General features: G+C 47.1%; 1 protein-coding gene across 3 annotated transcripts in view; it reads right to left on the reverse strand.

Moving 5' to 3' along the window:
• The window catches only part of TPK1 (thiamin pyrophosphokinase 1), a 188960-nt gene that overhangs the window by 112845 nt on the left and 57144 nt on the right, over window positions 1–18971 (reverse strand). For 2 of the 3 annotated variants that reach the window (XM_012733832.1, XM_012733831.1), the window contains one exon: window positions 10946–11015. The exons of the other annotated variant lie outside the window; for it this stretch is intronic. In XM_012733832.1, the coding sequence (XP_012589286.1) occupies window positions 10946–11015 (70 nt within the window). The remainder of the gene's footprint in view (window positions 1–10945; window positions 11016–18971) is intronic. 3 annotated transcript variants of the gene reach the window in all.

Genomic DNA, 18971 nt, shown 5'->3' on the forward strand with positions numbered 1-18971 from the left:
ATAACTCAATAAACAAGACAAAGGTTCTAGTTTAAGGCTGGGCAAATAATCTGAGCAGAGGAGAAAACAGTAGTAAGTGGTTAAGCACAGGGTGTCACTGTCTCATAATTATATTTATATGTACAGACTCAAGAGAAATGTATATACATATGTGCATGGAATCCTGTGAACTTATGCTAACAACAGCATTCTCTAAAACAGATAAAAGGTGGATACACCCAAAATAGCCATCCCTGGATGAAGAGATGAACAGAGTAAAACAAGGAGTAGGCATGAGATACCGCTGTATCTACTACTTGAACTTCAGAAACATGCTAGGGGAAAGAAGGCAGAAAGTCCACATGCTCAATGATCTTATTTACATGAAAGTCACAAGCGGGGAGCTCCATACAGACAAAAGGTGGGTCAGTAGCTAGGACTGGAGGGCAGGTGGGAGTAACAGCTGAAGGAGAAAGTGTTGAAATGGGAAAGCTGAAGTGATGGAAATGTTCTCAGATGGATAGAGGCCGCACATCTGTGAGCTCGCTGAGCACTGCTACACCCATATTCTCTCGGCAGGCGACAGAGCCTGGGAAAGGAGAAAACTGTAACAGAGCCCACTGTGTATGATTTCACTCCCACTCAGCCTACTGAGTGTTGTTATGTGGACTCAGACACATTTCCTAGCTCCCGATAAAGGGGTTACACAGTGAGCATGGAGGAGACAGTGCCAGAGGTACCGTTGAGTCGAGTTCCTGAAGGCACTCTCATCTGCACACAGAACATTCTTCACTACAGACCACGCTCAAAGCCAAGGGCCAGCAGTTTTTTATTTTTATTTTTTATTTTTTTGTCTTAAGGAGCCACAATAATACCTCAAGACCTAAACGAGAATTTGTGTCCAAAGATGATTTTCCTATGAAATCATATTCCTGCAATATGTTTCTGGACAAACTGCATAAACTGCACGTAAGCACACAGCTTTTCCCTCATCATTTCTGCAAGAAGGATCAAGTGTCAACGTTTAGGATGGAAACAAGATTTGCACGTAAGAGGTAGCAGAGACAGTTGGTGGCCCAGGGCCTTGTACCGCCAGGCAGGACAGGAACAACCAGCCAGGGAGAAACCATGCAGTCAGGTCACCGCAGGGAGGAGGAGAAGGCGCAGCCACAGGCTGGTCCAGGGGCAGCCACAGGCTGTCCGTGGGTCTTTCTACTCGTCTCCCTCAATATTCTCCATGCATAGCAAACAGTTTTAGCCTTAGAAGACTAAACTAATATTTAAGCCTCAGAAATCAATAACCTTGATGCCATGTTTAATGCAAATAACAAGAGTGCTAGACAGTTGGGTGTCTGAGATCACAGATTAGATCAGTGCCCAAGTTCATCTAAAAATTTTAAATACAGAGAAAGCGCAAAGGAGAGGTCAGAGGTGAAAACCATGTAGTCATGAATCCTCCATATGGGATGTTTAACTCAAGCTTTCAAATAGTTATGAAGCATATACTCCACGTGTCACCATGCAGACGTGGCCGCGTCCACAGCCCCCAAAGGCCCAGCGGCGTGAGTGTGGGCAGAGAAGCGCCCAGGCCTTGCAGCACAGGTGTGCGCCAGAGGCCACCGCGGGGGTGGGACGGGAGCCAGGCTCTGGCGGCAAGGGGGTGGGAGCACAGAGCTGCGTGACTGTCACCGCGTGAAAAGTGATCCTGAAGCGAGCAGAGACACGAGGGGGAGAGGGAAAACAACTCCCTATTCTGGCAGCGGGAAGGAGGGAGGGAGGAAGGCCGGGGAGGCGAAGGGCATCGAGGAAGACGCCCCGTCCCTCAGGGAGGCCGAATTGTCGCTAGTCGTCACGATTGGCGTGCGGCCATGCCAGCGCTCTGATGGCTGAAGCCTGGGCGAAACTTGGGTCTTGCGCCCTGGGACCGGCCTCTGCACCAGGAGCAGTCGAACCTGCTAATGCACAACCGAGCAGGAAAAAACTGAACCCACACTAGAGGCCGCTAGTGATGAATAAGTGGATTGTGCATGCAGTCAAAACAAATGAGGCAAGCTGTACAGAGAAAGCTGCACTCTGCACTTCTGCCTCCTTCCCAAGCATCATAAGTTAGAAAATAGGCTGCTGCCTAGAAGTTTGTTATGTTTTTCATAAAGAAACTAAATCTGAGAATATATCATGGGGTGGGAGAACAAACGGGATCCCCAGTGCTGGACTGCCCCCCAAAGGGAAGCAATGGAGAAGGAAGATTCCAGGCAACGGGCAAGGTTCGTGAGTGAGCCACCAAGCCCTCTCTGGTCACTCAGAGTTCGCTGTCTTTGCTGGTTTAAATGGGGGGAAATTACCATTTCCAGGGAGAACTGTCTAAAGGGAACAGTACTGCTCAGTTAAATGTCTGTTTATCAACTATCATTTGGGTGCTAGAATCATTTGCAGAGATAAGTAAAACAAGAACAAGGCATCTGGCCCAGTCAGGTAGAAACACCCGCAGAAAACGCCAGCCTAGCGTGGAAGGAGGGCGCAGGGCTGTACAGACCGGCCCAGGCAGCAGCCCAGGCACACGGCAGCTGCCAGGGGCGATGCTGGGGAACATTGCAAGGGTCTGCGTTTGGGAGGATGAGGGTTATCATACTTGGAAGAAAGCAGAAGGCTTTTTTGGGAAGATTTATTTGTGCATACAGAACTGGGGTACAGGCCAGAGGTGCAGGGGCAGTGAGAGGATTCACCAGGGACAGAGTGGGGAGCAGAACAGGCAGATCGACGAAGTACACTGCTGAGGGGAGCAGCGGGCAGGCCAGGAGAGGTCTGCTGCTCCATGTGGTCACCTCCCGGGCAGGCAGGAATTGAACTCATGCGGAAGTGGCTTTAGATTCTCAGTGCTGTGCTTTAACCCGCTGCGCCCCCAGGGAGAGCCCGAGCAGAAGGCTTTTTTCAATAATTTTGTGAAAAGGACTTTTCACCAAAAAGCAATTTTATGAATAAATCAAATATGGACACAGTGGGGGGCCAACCAGAATCTGTAAAACGGCATCTCCATTTGCTGGCAGCTTTGGTTCCTCGACATTCCAAGGGGCAGGCCAACAGTTTTTAGAAAACTGGTTGAGTGGGGATCCAAAATTTACTTATTTTTCTGTTAAGTGAAAAAGCATGTATTTGAGGGTGGGGATCACAATGGGTGCACACCCCAGGGAGAGCTGCAAAGGGTGCTTCCCCAGGACAAGGGATGAGGACGTTTACTAGAGCAGGCAGGGAAGCGGCCTGAGATCAGGCACCATTTTCAAGCCCTCGGTTGAATTCTCAGGCACATCTGACTTTTTACAGCTCATTGACAAGAGTCCTGAGACTGCGGCTGCAGCGTGGGTCCTTTGCATAGCACAGGTGCTGTGAACAATCACTGTTGAAGGGTGATGGGGTTTCAACAACACCCCCCCCTTCCCGGCCCCCAGCTGCTCCATCAGCCCTATATTCTCCGACCACGAAGGAATCAAACTAGAAATAAACCATATGGAGAAGGCAAGAAACCCACCTACCACGTGGAGATTAAAACCCACACTACTGGATCAATGAGGAGATCAAAGATGAAATTAGAAAATACTTGGAGAAGAATGACAATGATGACACAAGTCTCCAAAACATATGGGACTCTCACGCTCCAGACCCATACAGAGTGGATAGCACCCCAGATGCACACAACACCCCTGAATGATATCCAACACCCCTGAATGAAATCCAGCACCTCAGGGGTACAAAACCCCCGAAATGGTATCCAGCAAAAATGGGTGATCTCACGTCCAAGGTCAAAAACCAAGGGCTCAAAGGTTGAAAATACTGTGGGGGACACACCACCGATTCCCTACAGTGCAAGCAGAAGGGCTGCTGATCTCATTCAGCACAAGGGTTTAGTGGGTCGGCCAAAAATTTTTAATAGACAGCTTTTTACTCTGGTTTCTTCAAATTTTTATTTATTTATTTATTTAAGATTTATTTATCTGTGTATACATAGAAGACCTGAGAGGTGTAGGCCAGAGGTACCAGGGGTGAGAGGATTCACCGGAGATAGAACAGGGAGCAGAACAGGCGGATCCACTGAAATACACTGCTGAGGGGAGCAGCAGGCAGGTCAGGAAAGGGCTGCTCCCTGGCCAGGGAGGGAACTTAAGCCACAATGGTGACAGTGCTGAGACTTAATGCCTAGGCCACGGGGGAGACCCTGGTTCCTCCCTGTCAAGGTTAATGGTCCCAAGGTTTAAGTCCCCTTACTTTCTCCAGCTGTGTTCTCCAGCTCCCTAGGGCATATACTCTCCAGAGTTAAGCACATTAAATGTAGTACCATGCGTGCACATGCACACACAGATATGTCCACCATGATCTTTTGCCATTGGTGGTTAAGTGCATTCTGTTGTACTGGAAATACCGGCTCTGAGTTCTTCAGCAATACCTGACCTCTCAGGTTACAAGGGCAGCAGCGAGCTCTTCAAGGAGCACCCTACTAAACAGCTCTCGGATCCCTAGCCCAGGATTGTAAGTGAGAGTTCAGAGCTCAGCTTCATATAGTGGCCATTTGGACATTTTCCGAAAAATGTATTGGCTAGTCACTGCTCACACTGAGCACGGTCGCCATGTTCTGGACCCGACAACGGCAGTGCATCGCTGGTGCAGACGCAATCCCACCCTGACTCAGATGGTGTGCCCGGTCGTGGCATGTCGACAAACAAACATGTGCTATGTCCACTTATTCTCAGTCCAGTAACATAATATCAAGGCTCTAAACCAAGAAAGCCGTGCAGGAAGGATCCGTACCTCACGAGGCAGTGTGTATGTGCACTCACGACCAGGCGCATCACAGCCCGACAGGCACCACCCAACACTTTCTGGGAAACCCGGGTGTGCGGGTGCAGGAAGGGTAATATACAGCTGCCGTCCGGTGCTCTTGACTCTCCAATCTAACAATATATAGAAAATAAGCCCCAAAATAGGATGAAAAAAACACGAGCTCTTAAATTGTACTAACAAGTGCTAAGAAAATAACTCATTTTTTTTTTCCAAAAAGCTAAATTAAGAGAGCCACATGCTACTCAAAACTTTTGACAGATGACCCAGGTTTCTCTGAAAAATCACCTGAAGGTAATTTATTTCTGAAGACTCTATCCACAGTGCAGGAAAAAGGTTTTGTCAAGAACATACTTTATGAAATAGAATAGCCATAAAGAACAAGGCCTCTGATTAAATTTAGTTGTAAACTGACTCCCTGCAGTTGCTTAAAACAATTTCACTCTGAAAATTGATTTTGACTTCATGCATGATCTGACAAACATAGCATCTTTGCATACACACTCCTCCTCCAATACCCTGGAATGATTCAGAGCTATGCATGGACAACTTTGAGATCTGACTTATAGCATGTGATAACCAACAGAATAAAATATATTCCTAAGCTAATCCAATCAATAAGTCAAGATAAATATGCCCTCAGAGTTTGTAGTGCAGGGTTCTTTAATACCAAGACTCCTATTATAAATTTTCTCTTAAATGTGCTAATCATTTTTACCTTCCATCACTTTGATTCAAAGACCCAATAATGATGACATGCTTACAAGCTTAGTAATTTGATTGCCTAAATACTTTTTAATAAAAACTTATTAAAGTAAATGACTAAACATTGCTTAAGGCTATACTTGTAAGAATCAAACTAAACCAAAAATCTTTGGTTTTCCTAAACAACCCAGAAGTTTCCTATCTATCAATGTTCGAGCATACTGAAAGTACTTGTTTTTTTTTTTACTTGAACATCAATTAAAATTAATTCCAAACACAGAAAATTATTGTCACAGGTAAACTGAAATCAGTTGTCAAGTATAGAGGAGATTATACAGATCATGCTTTATGTTCAGACCTTGACAAATTATTCCTTAACAATTTTGACTTGATTGCATCAATCAGTAAAAATAAGCACTGAGCAAGCATTTCTGCTGCTGTCATTAGGATGCAACAACTACAGACCTCACACAGTCTCTACTGTTTATAGACTCCAGGATTGAACTGACAACTTTGAAATGTTGCTGGTTTCTAACCAAAAGAACTGACATTCCTCCCAAAGAAGCACCTGGAAAAATGACAACAAATTCTGCCAAAGAGCAAGTCCTAAAAGCGCTGCCCATTAACTGCTCTGAGTGACGGAGGCCACACAGGAAACACAAAGTCAGAACCAAAGACAGCAAACCAGGATTTCTATGACATTCTAGCGGGTCACTGGAGCCCAGGTGTGAGAGGAACTGGGGGAGGGCAGGGCAGGTGTAATAGCCAGGTCTTACCTGCCCTGGGGGAGGACGGCACGCATGACACCTCAACGCTAACGGCACCATATGCTCTGAATGGAAGAACTTTCTTGCATGAAGTTACTCCTGAATAAGTTGATTAAAATCAAAGAACATGAGAAGCCAAAGAATGAATCCCTTCACTCAACCACAATCAAAGTGCTCACTACCTTTCCCAGAAGTCGTACAGTTACTGCCTATACAATACTCACAGCTGGGCCCTCCCTGGTGGCGCAGTGGGTTAGGGTGCAGCACTGCAAGCTGGCGGCAGCTCTGTCAGCGCGAGTTCGATCCCCGCCCCGGAGGTGACCCACAGGGGCGGCAGACCTCTTCTGCCTCACTTGCTGCTCCGCTCAGCAGTGTACTTCATCGATCTGTCTGTTCTGCTCCCTACTCTGTCTCTGGTGAATCCTCTCTCCCCCGCCCCCAACTCTGGCCTGTACCCCAGCGCTGTATGCATAAATAAAAACAATAATATTCACAGCCCAAAACTGCTTTTTGCACACACCCAGCTACATTGTATTTCATTTGCTACAGCTTTGAAGAGTCATCCTACAACCTCTCAATAGACCCAAATCTCTTATGGCTAGTCCAAGTGATATGTTTCTAGAATATTCTGAATATTCCCAAAAGAGACCCTCAGAAAACTGGGATCTCTCTGAAACATCAGTGATGAGGAAATAGCAGAGCCTGGAAGAGGAAATATCTGCCAGCATCTCCCACGATCACGCTGCACGATCAGACTTTGAATCCTGGTCCAACCACGGGTGCAGGCCTAAAGGGCTGAGAGAACAAGATGTCACCGTTGCTGCTATGGAGACAGACTGATGCCTGAGGGGGTATCAGATACTTGCTGTGGATGGCCAGTTTACCTATACTGAAATATACTTTAGAAGCTGATTTTTAACAGCTAGCCTCCCACATTATCTGGTTGTTTATATTTGAAAATTGGTTTAGCCAGGGAGTGAGAGTTAAAACAGCCCCTCCTCTTCTCACTTGGTCACTCTGAAAGGTGGTTACCGATCTGCTGTTGAGAAAGTTGCTGGAATGTATAAACCAGAAAGTCTGGACTCTTGGCTCTGAGGACATCAGCAGAGTGGGAGGAAGAAGAGATGAGGCAGGAGCCCGTGCCCCTTTCATCCTCTCAGGTCCTCCAAGAGCCCCCACTGACCAGAGCCCTGCGGCACCTCAATGACCATTCACGTCCATGCAAGGAATCTCTGCCGTGCTTTACAATGAACAAAATCTCCTAAACATTTGAATTAGACAAGAACAATGTTCATACACAGATTGTCTTCTGTCAGACTTCCCATTCAGGATTCAGCAGCCCTGAGGTAGCAAACCTATAAACACCACTCCCCTTTCAAACTACCACACGTTAATAGCACCATGATGCGTGGTTAATTCCAGAACAGTAAGCAAACTTTTACAAGCTCTTAAGTCCATGAAAGTAATTTTTTTATAAACATTCCCATCTTCAAAATTTATATTCATATTGTTCTCAAAATACCAATCAATTTAACAGCAAGGATATTTATTTCATGATAAAAGCCTTATCTCAACTGAACATTTTAGGATGAACATAATGCAAGGTGTACTGATGTTGATTTATAATGGTACACACTTTAACTCAGGAAATGCTGTGATACAATGTGACTTCAATTAAGGAAAATCTACTATGCTTTTAAGTTAGGTCCAAACATTTCTTAAAAATCAATGCATTGCCAACGCTATGTAATATGCAATATTCTGGAAATAAGTGAGACATAAATTACACACGATTTTGGACAAAACATGGATAATCTTTTCAGGTATGAGGCACCTTATCTTCTATTAATAAGATATACACTTACTCAATATTTCTTCTCTAGCATCAGGATATTTCCAATAGCTACTAGAGCTTAGAATCTCCTGGCTGAACGAAAGCTTAGTCTTTGTGACATTTCTGCTAAGATATCAATGAAAAATCATTAATTCAATAAATGTTCCTGCTCATTACTACAAGCTATTATGAGGCATGAGAAGATGAATTATGATTACTGCCTTCAAGAAGCTCCCCACCAGTGAGGGAGATGAGATACAGCTACATGCAGCTAAATCACAAGATAAACAAAAGAGTAAATAATTACAAAGTATTATGCAAAGTTAAAGGACAACAGATCATTAAAAATTTATAACCTAGTGAAGGGGAGATCTTTCTAGCTCGAATCAAGGTGAAATGTGAACACCGAAGTGGTACTCTGGCGCATGAGACTCAAGTACCATGGGGCTGGAAGCAGAGGCTAGCTAGTTGAGCTCTACTGCATGGAGAGGGCAGCGAGAAAGGCCAGCTCGTGCAGTTCAGCCATCGGAGGGTCAGGCCCACACAGCGGCCACAAGAACGGACGGCCAGCGTGGCTGGGGAGACTGCACGCACGGCTGCGGTGCCAGTGAGCACAGGCTGAAGAGCCCTGAGAAAGGGCCTCCGCAGAGGTAGCAAAGAGGAACAGAAGAAGAAAATGAAGGAAACCGGACGAGGCTGAGAAGATAATTAAAATACAGCATGGTCTTTATTTTTTAAATGCCTTTCTATTGAATTATTGCGGTATAAGTAAGTTTCAGATGCACATCATTATAATTCATCATCTGCATTTGCTACAAGAAATTTACTAATGAAAGTCTACTTCTATCCTTCACTGAGACGGAGACTTTGCCAAACCCTTATTCTCAAGGTCATCAGTTTTTTTACAGAACACGAAGGAGAACCTCCCCTCCCCCACCCCCAGTCATACAGGCACTTAAACTCATACCACACGACTCTGGAGCCCTAACCTTACCCCACGAGAAGTCTCAGGATGGCATCTAATATCCCCAGTCTGCATTACCTGTCCATCCTCAGTGTCTTCCTTTGTCAAAGAGCCTATGAACTCCCATACTATCGTTTGCCTTATGATTTATCATGCTGAATACTGATTTTCTCTTCTAGTATACTACAGGTTTTCTTGAGGACAAAAAGACAAAAACTGTCAATGGGTGGTGGCCACCCATGTCTTCCCGACTGGGCTTCCATCCTCCTGAGACTGATGTACAAAGTGGATCCACACCCAAGTCAGAATCCGTCAGCTCTCAGAGCACAATTCATCAGTGTGGGTCACTGATCAAAGTCACTCAAAAATATGGGGAGAGAATAAAGAGTAACTGCGATCAATGATACATTTACCCACAAATGTTTGAGCAAATAACTACAGAAAAATTAATCATATTTCCTGTTGCCAAAAGGTAGAACCAATCGACAAGAGCCAGGGCAACTTCCTGGTTTTCTTTTCCTTTCTCTCACCTCATTAGCATATATTCAATCGTCATGCATTTTTCACAGGAGGAAAAAACATTTAGGATTATTAGAAAAAAGGCCTGGTAGCGAGAGGTGACTTTGAGAGTTGGGACAAAGGCAAATGCTTAGCAGCCATCGAGCGGGGCGTGCTCAGTGGCGGTTAGCCGAGGTCAGTGCCGCCGTGGCCTGCACCACCCCGGGCCATGTTGCTCTCCGTGGCGGGCCACGCTGCTCTCCGTGGCGGGCCACGCTGCTCTCCGTGGCCGTCCACGCCAGGCCCAGGTGCCCCCACATCACGCTCCCCCCTACTGGCCAGGTGCTTTCTGTAACGCATACTTGGATATTTTTTCACACACTGTCCACGTCCAGTCACCAGAGGAATCCATCAAGTGGAAAATAAAGGAGTGCAGACGCGAAGAACTGTGTTGTCTCCACTGCCCCATCTCAAAGGGAGCTTGCTCTCTCCAAGCACCAGCTGCTTTCAGAAGAGCAGTTTGGATTGTAGAAACCCAAGTTCAAAATGTTGGTGCCATAAAGAATAATACATCATTACAAAATACATGCATTTAACTCATCCAGGCGGTATGTTACATCATATACTTTTATTTTTTTTTGCAGCGAGGGGATGTTTTTAAACTATAAACATTTCATATATATGATAATGCACATGCTAGGAGGGGAACTAAATTTCACAGCTAGTCTGCTTATATTCTAGACTATAAATTCTTAGGCTTGCCAAGAGGGTGAACTATAAACATGTTGGCATGAACTACGTTTAAATTTTGCTTTCGTCAAGCATTTCTCTTATTTAAAAATAGCTCCATGGGCCAATATCAGGAAGACCAGACAGGACAGATAACAACTCATTAAGAAACACATTATTTATGCCCAAATATGTGTGTGAGTGTGCGTGCGCATGTGTGTGTGAACTAAGAAGCGACTGAGTTAGCGTGCATTTTGCGGACTTCACTGAACACTCATATGAAAATTTCCCATGCTTGACATCAGAATATACATTTCATTTATGAGTTTTTATTCATTTAAGCTGTTTGAACATTAGCTCAAATGACCACTGGAATGTTATTTAGTCAATGTTTACAGTCCTCATAATACGAGTACTGGATCTCGCTGCTTCCCCAGGCTTTTGCAGTGGGAGAATGGGCTTTTCTACGTAAGAATAGGATTTGTCTAGTTCTACTAAGAGAAACCATCCAAAGCAAAGCAGTAACAGGTCACAGTTATGCAGCGCCTCGCTAAGGAGGGCTTTGTGAAGAGTCTGAGGAAAACGAACAGTCACCGTTCACCAAGCAGACGATCAGACCGGGGTGGGGCTGAAGGAGCCTACCTCGTCCGCTCTCCTCCAGTGATGTCGTACAAGCGGTTGGCACCTCCATCGGCACAGGCTCTTAAAAGAGCTTCAAAGAGAAAAAACAAAGAGCATTTCAATCTGGAGGCTTAGACCTGGGCTCCAGGAGGCGCTCAGGCCCACACGGCCGCCTTGCGGCCGCACCGCTGAGCGCTGGGTCAGCCGGTCACCCGGCACAGGCGACGCCTGCCCAGCACATGCAGGCAAGGCGGCCGCTGAGTCCCCCGAGGGGGCAAGACGAGCCTGTGGGGGCCTTCGGCATGGCCTCGGGTCGTCCCCCCCCCGGCCCGCACAGGGGCCAGCTTCGGCCAGGAACAGGCGGCACAGTGGGGGCTGTGTCGGTGACTGTCACCGCCGCGTCCACCCAGGGCGGGCGTCCAGGCGTGCACACCTGACTGGGACCTGCAAAGTGTCTTCAGGAGGCAGTCACCAGCGTGCCGTCATCTGCCAGACTCGAGGCCATAGGTGAACACCTTCAGCGTTGCCAGGGAGCACAAAACCGACTGAACTTCAGAAAGACTGAGCTCACCAAGTAAGGCCGCTGCCGCGCCACTTGTCCCCTGACTCCTACAGGCTTGCCCCCTGCAGGCCCCCAGGAGCTGGGGCATGCTCCTTGGTAATGTTACTTCCTTCTAAGCCAGTGTCACTTCAATTAAGAAAAAAAAAAAAAAACTAAAAACATTCCCACGGTTTCCGAGCAACTCTATTTTCTCCCGCGGCACCAGCCCGTGAGGCGAGGGCTGCCCTTCCAGCTCCCTGAGGAACACACCTTCTGTCGCCACACAGTTAAAACCCAACTCTCGCGCCCAAGAACAACAAACGCTTGTGCCCAGCACCTTCGAAGAAGCAAAGTGTTCTCTTGCACTCCGTCCTCGCTTTGGCACTTAGGGAATTCCCTTTCCCTGCCGGAACCTTAGGAAACGTTGCAGTGTTTGTGGTATCTGTCTCCGAACTGAAAAGCAGGCGGGAGGCTGTCAGGGACTCCGGCACCCCCGAGCTCTGCGTCCCTCTGGCTCCAGCAGCACAGAGATGCAGGACTCCGCGGGCCAGTGCACCTCAGCAGGGCACAGAAAGCACCACTCAGTCTCTTCTCCCTCTCCGTGAGCACAAAAACGACGCCTGGAGTCTTACGTTCCTGGGAGAGAAAAGTCAAAGCTACTGACACGGTGTAAAACGCAAGAGCTGTGACAAGGACGTGGAAGAGGAGCGTTCCATGTTGCAAATTACCCACAACGCACACCTCCTTATATATGGCGTGGTGCTTAAATCCAAATCATGCTGCCGGCACAACTTGCAGAAGATCAAAGAAGAATGCATGTTTCCAATGAAGACTAAACGTCCAAGATCGGAGAGGCCGGCCGCATGCACGGGGCGCCGGGCACGGCAGAGGGAGAAGGCGAAGGCTGCCGAGGACAGGCAGGTGGGCACTGTCCGCAACTATCCCAGGCGCACAGCGTGACCTCGGCGCACAAGGCCAGCAAGTACAGGGGCCTCAGCATCGAGCCAGCAAAGCTGACCTGTGGAGGCCCTGTGGACATCTGAGCGATGGCGTCCACGGCCAGGGTGGTCAGATGGAGCCACGTGTCCTTCCTCGGCATGGCCACTCAGCACTGCACTTGTCCAGGGTGTGCCAGGCCCTGAGTGGAATGGAGGTGGACACCGAACAGCTGTGGTTCTGCCAGCTCACGCCGAAGGGCAAGCCGGGACGACAGCGAGGACGCGCCACTCGCAGCAGACCACGAGGCTCCTGTGTAGGGAGCAACGGGGGAACGAGGGGCGGAGGGAGAAGTGTGGGCGGCCGGCCCCTCGCACCGCTGCTTACTAAGAAGCTCAGGGCAGGGTTACCGCTACGATCAAAAAGGTTTCTGTAGCCAGTTACTTCTCATGCCCGGATGCAAATCAGTTTTCAGAGCAGCTTATGTGAAAAAGAAATAAATCCTTGGAAGTGAAGTTGTCCACGCATGTTTCTATTTTAAACGACGAAGGGAATTAAAATAACCCAAAGAGACTTGTGCACACATCTCTACGTCCCAGCTGGCAGAAAGGGCAAGCCCTTCCGAAAGGAAAAACATGTTCCAGCTTGTCCCTCAAGTGACTCGGCTTTGCTGTCGGTCTGGCAAAGAAGAGGCATTTTACCATTTTATCAATAAAATGTCTTAACTAGTTGAAAACATTTTCCACGTGTTTAGGTCAAATTGCATTTGAAAAGCTGAGTAAAATCAAAGGAAGACTTTGCAGACTCAGTAAAGACCAGAATATGGCCGACCTCCACCTGTCCTCAACCAGCCACTTGCTGGTCCTGTGCACACGAGCTTGGGGGGTACAGGCACGAGCTTGGGGGGTACAGGCAGGGCGGGGGCCGGTGCTGCTCCGCGGTTACGGTACAAGCGCTCTGAGAGACCTTCCCCACCCTCCTTCCCCCCGGGCCACTGTTGTTCTGTGTGTGTCTGAGTGTGACATCCTGGGGTCCTCACCTAATCGAATCGTAGTGTTTCCCCTTCTGTGACTTGCCTCTTTCGTGTAGCATCCGGCCCTCCAGAATTTCATTTTTAAGGCTGAATCACATTTCATCATACGTTTTCCTTAGTCACGCTGGACACTGAGTTGTGAGCCCATCTTGGTACCGTGAATGGGGCTGCAGTGAACGCAGGAGCACAGACTTCAACTCAAGAACCAGCTTCAATTCTTTTGGACAGACACCCAGAAGTTGCTGCCAGATGACCAGGTAGATCTGTATTTTCCCCGGAACACCCCGACATCCACCAACAATGCAATGGATTCCAATCTCTCCACATTCTCACCAACACCTGCTATTTTTTTTTCCTTTTCTTTTAATCATAACCAACCTAAGAGGTTTGAGGTGACATCTCACCATGGTTTTGATTTCATCTCCATAGTGGTTAGTAATGTTAAGGTAACTTTGTGTGTACCTACCTACTGGCCATTTGTAGGTCTTCTTTGGAGAACTAGCTATACAGCTCTTCATGCTGATTCTTACTGGGTTACCTGGCTTTTTGGATACTGAACTGCAGGAGTTCCTTATATATTCTGGAAATCAATCCTGCCCCACATAACTTGGCCACGGACACTCTCTCGGTTCTGCCCTTCACTCTGCTGCACAGAGGCGTTTTAGTTTGATATGGCCCCACCGGCCTAATTTGCTTTTGCTGCCTATGCTTCAGGTCTCTTAGTCACGAAATCGCTGCCAAGACCAGAATCCAGAAGCATCTCTCCTGCTCTCGTCTTTGAGTTTGATAGTTTCAGGGTTTCTGTGTACATCTTCAATCCATTTTGCATTGAAGATTAGCGTTTTTAACCAATTCTCATCACCAGGGATTTTCATTCAAAGCATTTCTAAGAGAGCAACAACTGACTTTGCTCTTAGGAGTCCCAACACACATAATTAATTGCTGTTCAGATAAATCTTTCAGAGTTTTTCATGTAGTATATTTACATGTAATTATTAAGAATAATCATGTTATTTGCAACATTCCACAAGTAGCTAGTGGGATACTCTAAATTGCTCAAGCGATCAAACTGTTTATCCCAAAGTGCGTAAGAAAAGTTTTCTGAAATTAGAGTAAAACTCAGACTGTGTCAGATACGCCACAGAGCCTGATGGCTCAGTGCACGAGATGAGCACACCTGTGTTTGGCCAGCGAAAGCCACTGGTGGAATGAAGGCCTTGTGCATTCCTCACTGGGAACTTGGCCAGAGCCAGGCCGTGTGTCAGCCTCGCAGGCTCAGCCGCGGTGGGGGAAACCTCAGATTGTGGGGCTGTGGCACAGCAGGGTTCCCCCTTGCCTGCTGGCAAGATGATTCTGCAAGTGGAAAAACACCTCGGATCCTAGTTTTGCTCTGCTCTGCAGTCTGTAGGTGGATTCGTTTCATTATGAAATGAAAAGGATGCAAAACTCTAACCCTAACCAGATGAATGATGCAGTAAGTTATTCTAGTCCCATCTCAAACACCGAGAGATTCTTATTCATGAGTGCACATAACAACAAGAAAAAGTCAATGGAAAAACAAAAAGAAAATACAATGAGATTTGTTATCATATGATAGTTTTTAACAGAACCTATAAAAGGATTAATTCCAACAGCTGGAATTACACTAGTGTTTGCAAACATGATGGATGTAAAGCAGCTTGCAAGCATGATGGGTAAAAGTAAATATTTCATTTGCAAACTATGTCTCATTGTCGTGTCTGTAAATCCCAAACAATTACAAGCACTGCCTGGCAGCACATGCTGTGAGTTACTGTCACTGACTGGCAGGTAGGCTGCCACTCCCCCCACCCACCCCCCTTTTCAGCTGCAGTGTATTTGAAATAACTTTTGGTATCTGATGACAGAAATTAAAATCACTATTCCCTTCCCCAGCAAAGTAGAGACCCATGAAGTTCTCCCCCTGCGGCTTTGATCCTTGGAACATAAAAAGCTACACTGAGTAGGATTCAACAATGAAAGGAAGCCGGTGCCTCGGGAGGGCTGGCTGCCCAGTCAGGCAATCCTGCTCATTTCAAGCAAAAAGCCAAGCTTGTTTTAATAATTCATATGATATACAACCTCATTAATACACAAAATAGTGTGATATGGCCCAGAGAGGCGAACCTGATGGAAACACTGATCCTGTTTTAATGCCTACAGTCCTACAGCGTGCCCTGAGGACAGACACCCACACAGTAGAGTGATGCAGCCCTGTCATCCTAACTGGTCTGGAAACCAAGCCACAGACGGTGAGCTCCAGCCTTCAGGTCAAACAGTGACCACCAGATGCAGAAGTGACAGAGGAATCAAGCCTGGAAAGCAAGGATGGCTGGGGAGGGCTCGGGAGCCCTTCAGTGTGTCACCCGGAGAAGTTTTGTCAGCTGAACAAGTTCATGGAAAAATTTAAAGAAAACTATTTTAAAAAGACAAGTGCTTTAAGACAAAAGAGTGAAGTCTCTGCCTTTGCCTCATCCTAAAACAACAACAAAGTGGAAAAAAGAAAAAAAGGAAACCATACCCTCGGTACAGCTAGGCACAAGTCTATCAGCCAATCACAACATATGCGAAAGAGCTGCTGAAGCAGAGTAACTCAAGCCACGCTGTAGGAGGAGGCTGGGCCAGGCCTCGGCCAAAGCACCAGACTCACAGCAGTGTGAGAGCTGCTCCGGCATGGAGAGCAGCGGGAGGCCGAGTGGGGACGGTCTCCTGGCACCCAGTGGGGGGGGGGCCCTCTAGCACCTCCCCCCAGGCCTTCCTGCTGGCCAGAACCAGCTCATGACATCCTCGCTCCCCACCCCAAACAGCCTCCCATGGTGGGGAGTGCAGCTCCCTGGAAGACCAACAGAAACCAATGAGCACAGCATCTGTCTAGGATGAACCAAGAAGTCAAAGCAGAGAAGAAAGAAGGGAAGGAGAAGAGAGAAGGTAAACAAGAAACACTGCCACCAAGGAAGTGAAAATCCCGACGAAGTTTCAACTACCTCAAAGTCCTCGTGGAAAACGTACATATGTATTTTCAGCAAGAGCTCTTAAAAGATAGTGTGAAATCGCAAACAAAGTGAAGTATGAGCCTGAATAATTCATTAAAGAAATTAGATCTTTCAGTTTCAAAAATTCTCATGACAATAAAAAAAAAAGAAAGAAATCTTAGTAATAAACTGTTTGAAGCAGAATGAGCATCACTGAGACTCCAAAGAGGCATTTGAAGCAAAACAGAAATGAGCAAAAAGAAGTGGAAATTAATAACAATAACTTAGAAAAGATTGAGAAAAAATGAGTAGATAGTTTTATATGCCTACAACTGCTTTCTGAAGAACAACACAGAGACAAATGTCCCTGAACTGTAAGTCGACAGCCCAGTGATTAGGAGCCCAGGGAAGCCCAATACAAAAGGACAATACAGAGTCAAGTCTAATTAAAGGTGCTGGACTAAAGACAAACATCCACGCACATTCTTCAGTGGGGAAACAGAAAGATTAGGGCAGCCTCGGACTCCACTCCAGAAACAGTCATCACCCAAGGAACTAATAGGATCCCAATGAACAAACTCCCACGTGAAAGCACTCTGACACTCACAGCACGCCATGCCAATAGTTCCCCAAAAAAACTACTAGAAGAAAACCTTCAACTCACCAACTAAGTAAAAAAATGGAAACACCGTGACACTAAAGCTTGCTTCGTCTTCTTCGTAAGACTGCTATCTTTGAGGGGAATTTAGTTCACCTCAGAATCTTCTCTCCTGTTTCTTGATGGGGAATCGAATGCGGAGGCTGAGGACAACCATGACCATGGCCACCCACGACCATGGCCACCCACGACCCCGGCAAGCACAACTCCGGCGGGCTCTGCGGGAGATAAAGTCGCTGCAGGTCACGCTCCCTGGGTGCATTTACACGATGCCCCAGGCACACCAACCGGCACAATGATGGGGAGTAAATGCAGCAGGGAGGAGGGAATCTGACCCCCCCCAAAAAAAAAATCCAGGCAGGTGTCTAACCATCAAGATGAGATGGCGAGTCAAAGCCCATGTCTACAGTGCCGTCAGTAGCTTTCACAACAGATGCATGAGAGTTATGCGCTGTGAGTTCAACAGATATTTCAAACCTATCAGTTTGGAAACTCAAACCCACATGAAAACTGGGTTAAAACAAGAAAAGACTCCATTTCAGAGTCTCAATTTCAAAGTATCACTGACTTGCACTTCCATACATTCAAGAGGGAAAGCGCAGAGACCTGCGTCACCGACAAGGACCTGCTGGGGTGGAGGAGGTCAGCTGGGTGTTGGTGGAAAGACAGGAGACAGATGAGAGGCGAGAGTGGGCGGGCCCATGACCCAAGCAAAGAGCGCACAGCAAAGCATCGAGGTGGAGTATGCAGGGCCCAGCATGCACGAAGGTATTCAGGAGGGCAGCCTGGAAGGTTCCTGTTGGTAAATACAGAAAAGATGAGGTTATGACAGGGTCAGATGACAGAAGAAAACAAGTATCTGAAAAAGGAATTGAAAGGGGCTGGAATAAAGACCAGCGTCACACAGGGATATGGCGAAGGTCATAGGTCTAAGAGATGAACTGCAATGGAAAGGAAAGTGTCAGAGAATAGAGCTTGAGAGACGCATAATAATCAGTGGAGGAAGGTGGAAGCAGTGAACACACAGAGTTAAAGGTGAATTATTGAGACACTTAAAAGAATGGGGAAGGGGAGAATCTATAAGGATGAAGATACCAGGAAGGGGAGGAAGAAGAAAAGCCAGCATCAGAGATGACTCAGGGTTCCCAGCTAGAAGGCAGGCTGAAAGACAGCGGCACTTTTGATCCCTGCATCTAAAACACGGAACACCCATCCGCTGCCCTGCTGACCCTGGGCCTTAATTCACGCATGCCGGTGAGGCCCAGCACCTCTCAATGGAAGGGTGTACGCACATGAGGAGCAGCCACGGAAACTCAGACAAGAATATAGTTTTCTTTCTACAGTAATTTCTCTAACGGGGGGTGAAAGTGGTAAGCTACCTGGCATTTGCTTATGACAATCGGGGGGAAGAGCATCCTAGTGCAGAACTACCCGAGTGACTGCTGCTCACGCTTGTACACAGGGCTTTTACACGTTTAGCAACAAAAACCTCACCATGTTCACGGAGTCACAAAAATCCATCATCCACTGAGAGCTTCCCTCTAATGCAAATGATTATAAAATCAGACCAGGTGATTTGTAATCAATCTTAACTAAAAGGCAAATAGGCTAATACACTACAGCCATCACTAAATATAACTGCAAAAAACATAAAAGATCAAACCAAACCCATACTTCTTTCTCCCCTGCCCTTCCGAGCACCTCAGTGCTTTAAGGTCATGAATGGATAAGCAGCATAAGTCATTCAGATGAAAATTAAAAACAACACCCACAGTTTACTATCAGCAAGGCCTGAGCAACAAGCATGGGGCTGCAGGAAAGCACAGGGCTGCAGGTAAGCGCCGGGCTGCAGGTAAGCGCGGGGCTGCAGGTAAGCGCGGGGCTGCAGG

The sequence above is a fragment of the Condylura cristata genome, unplaced genomic scaffold, assembly GCF_000260355.1.
Source record: "Condylura cristata isolate star-nosed mole 26May11 unplaced genomic scaffold, ConCri1.0 scaffold00042, whole genome shotgun sequence".
NCBI classification, from domain to species: Eukaryota; Metazoa; Chordata; class Mammalia; order Eulipotyphla; family Talpidae; genus Condylura; species Condylura cristata.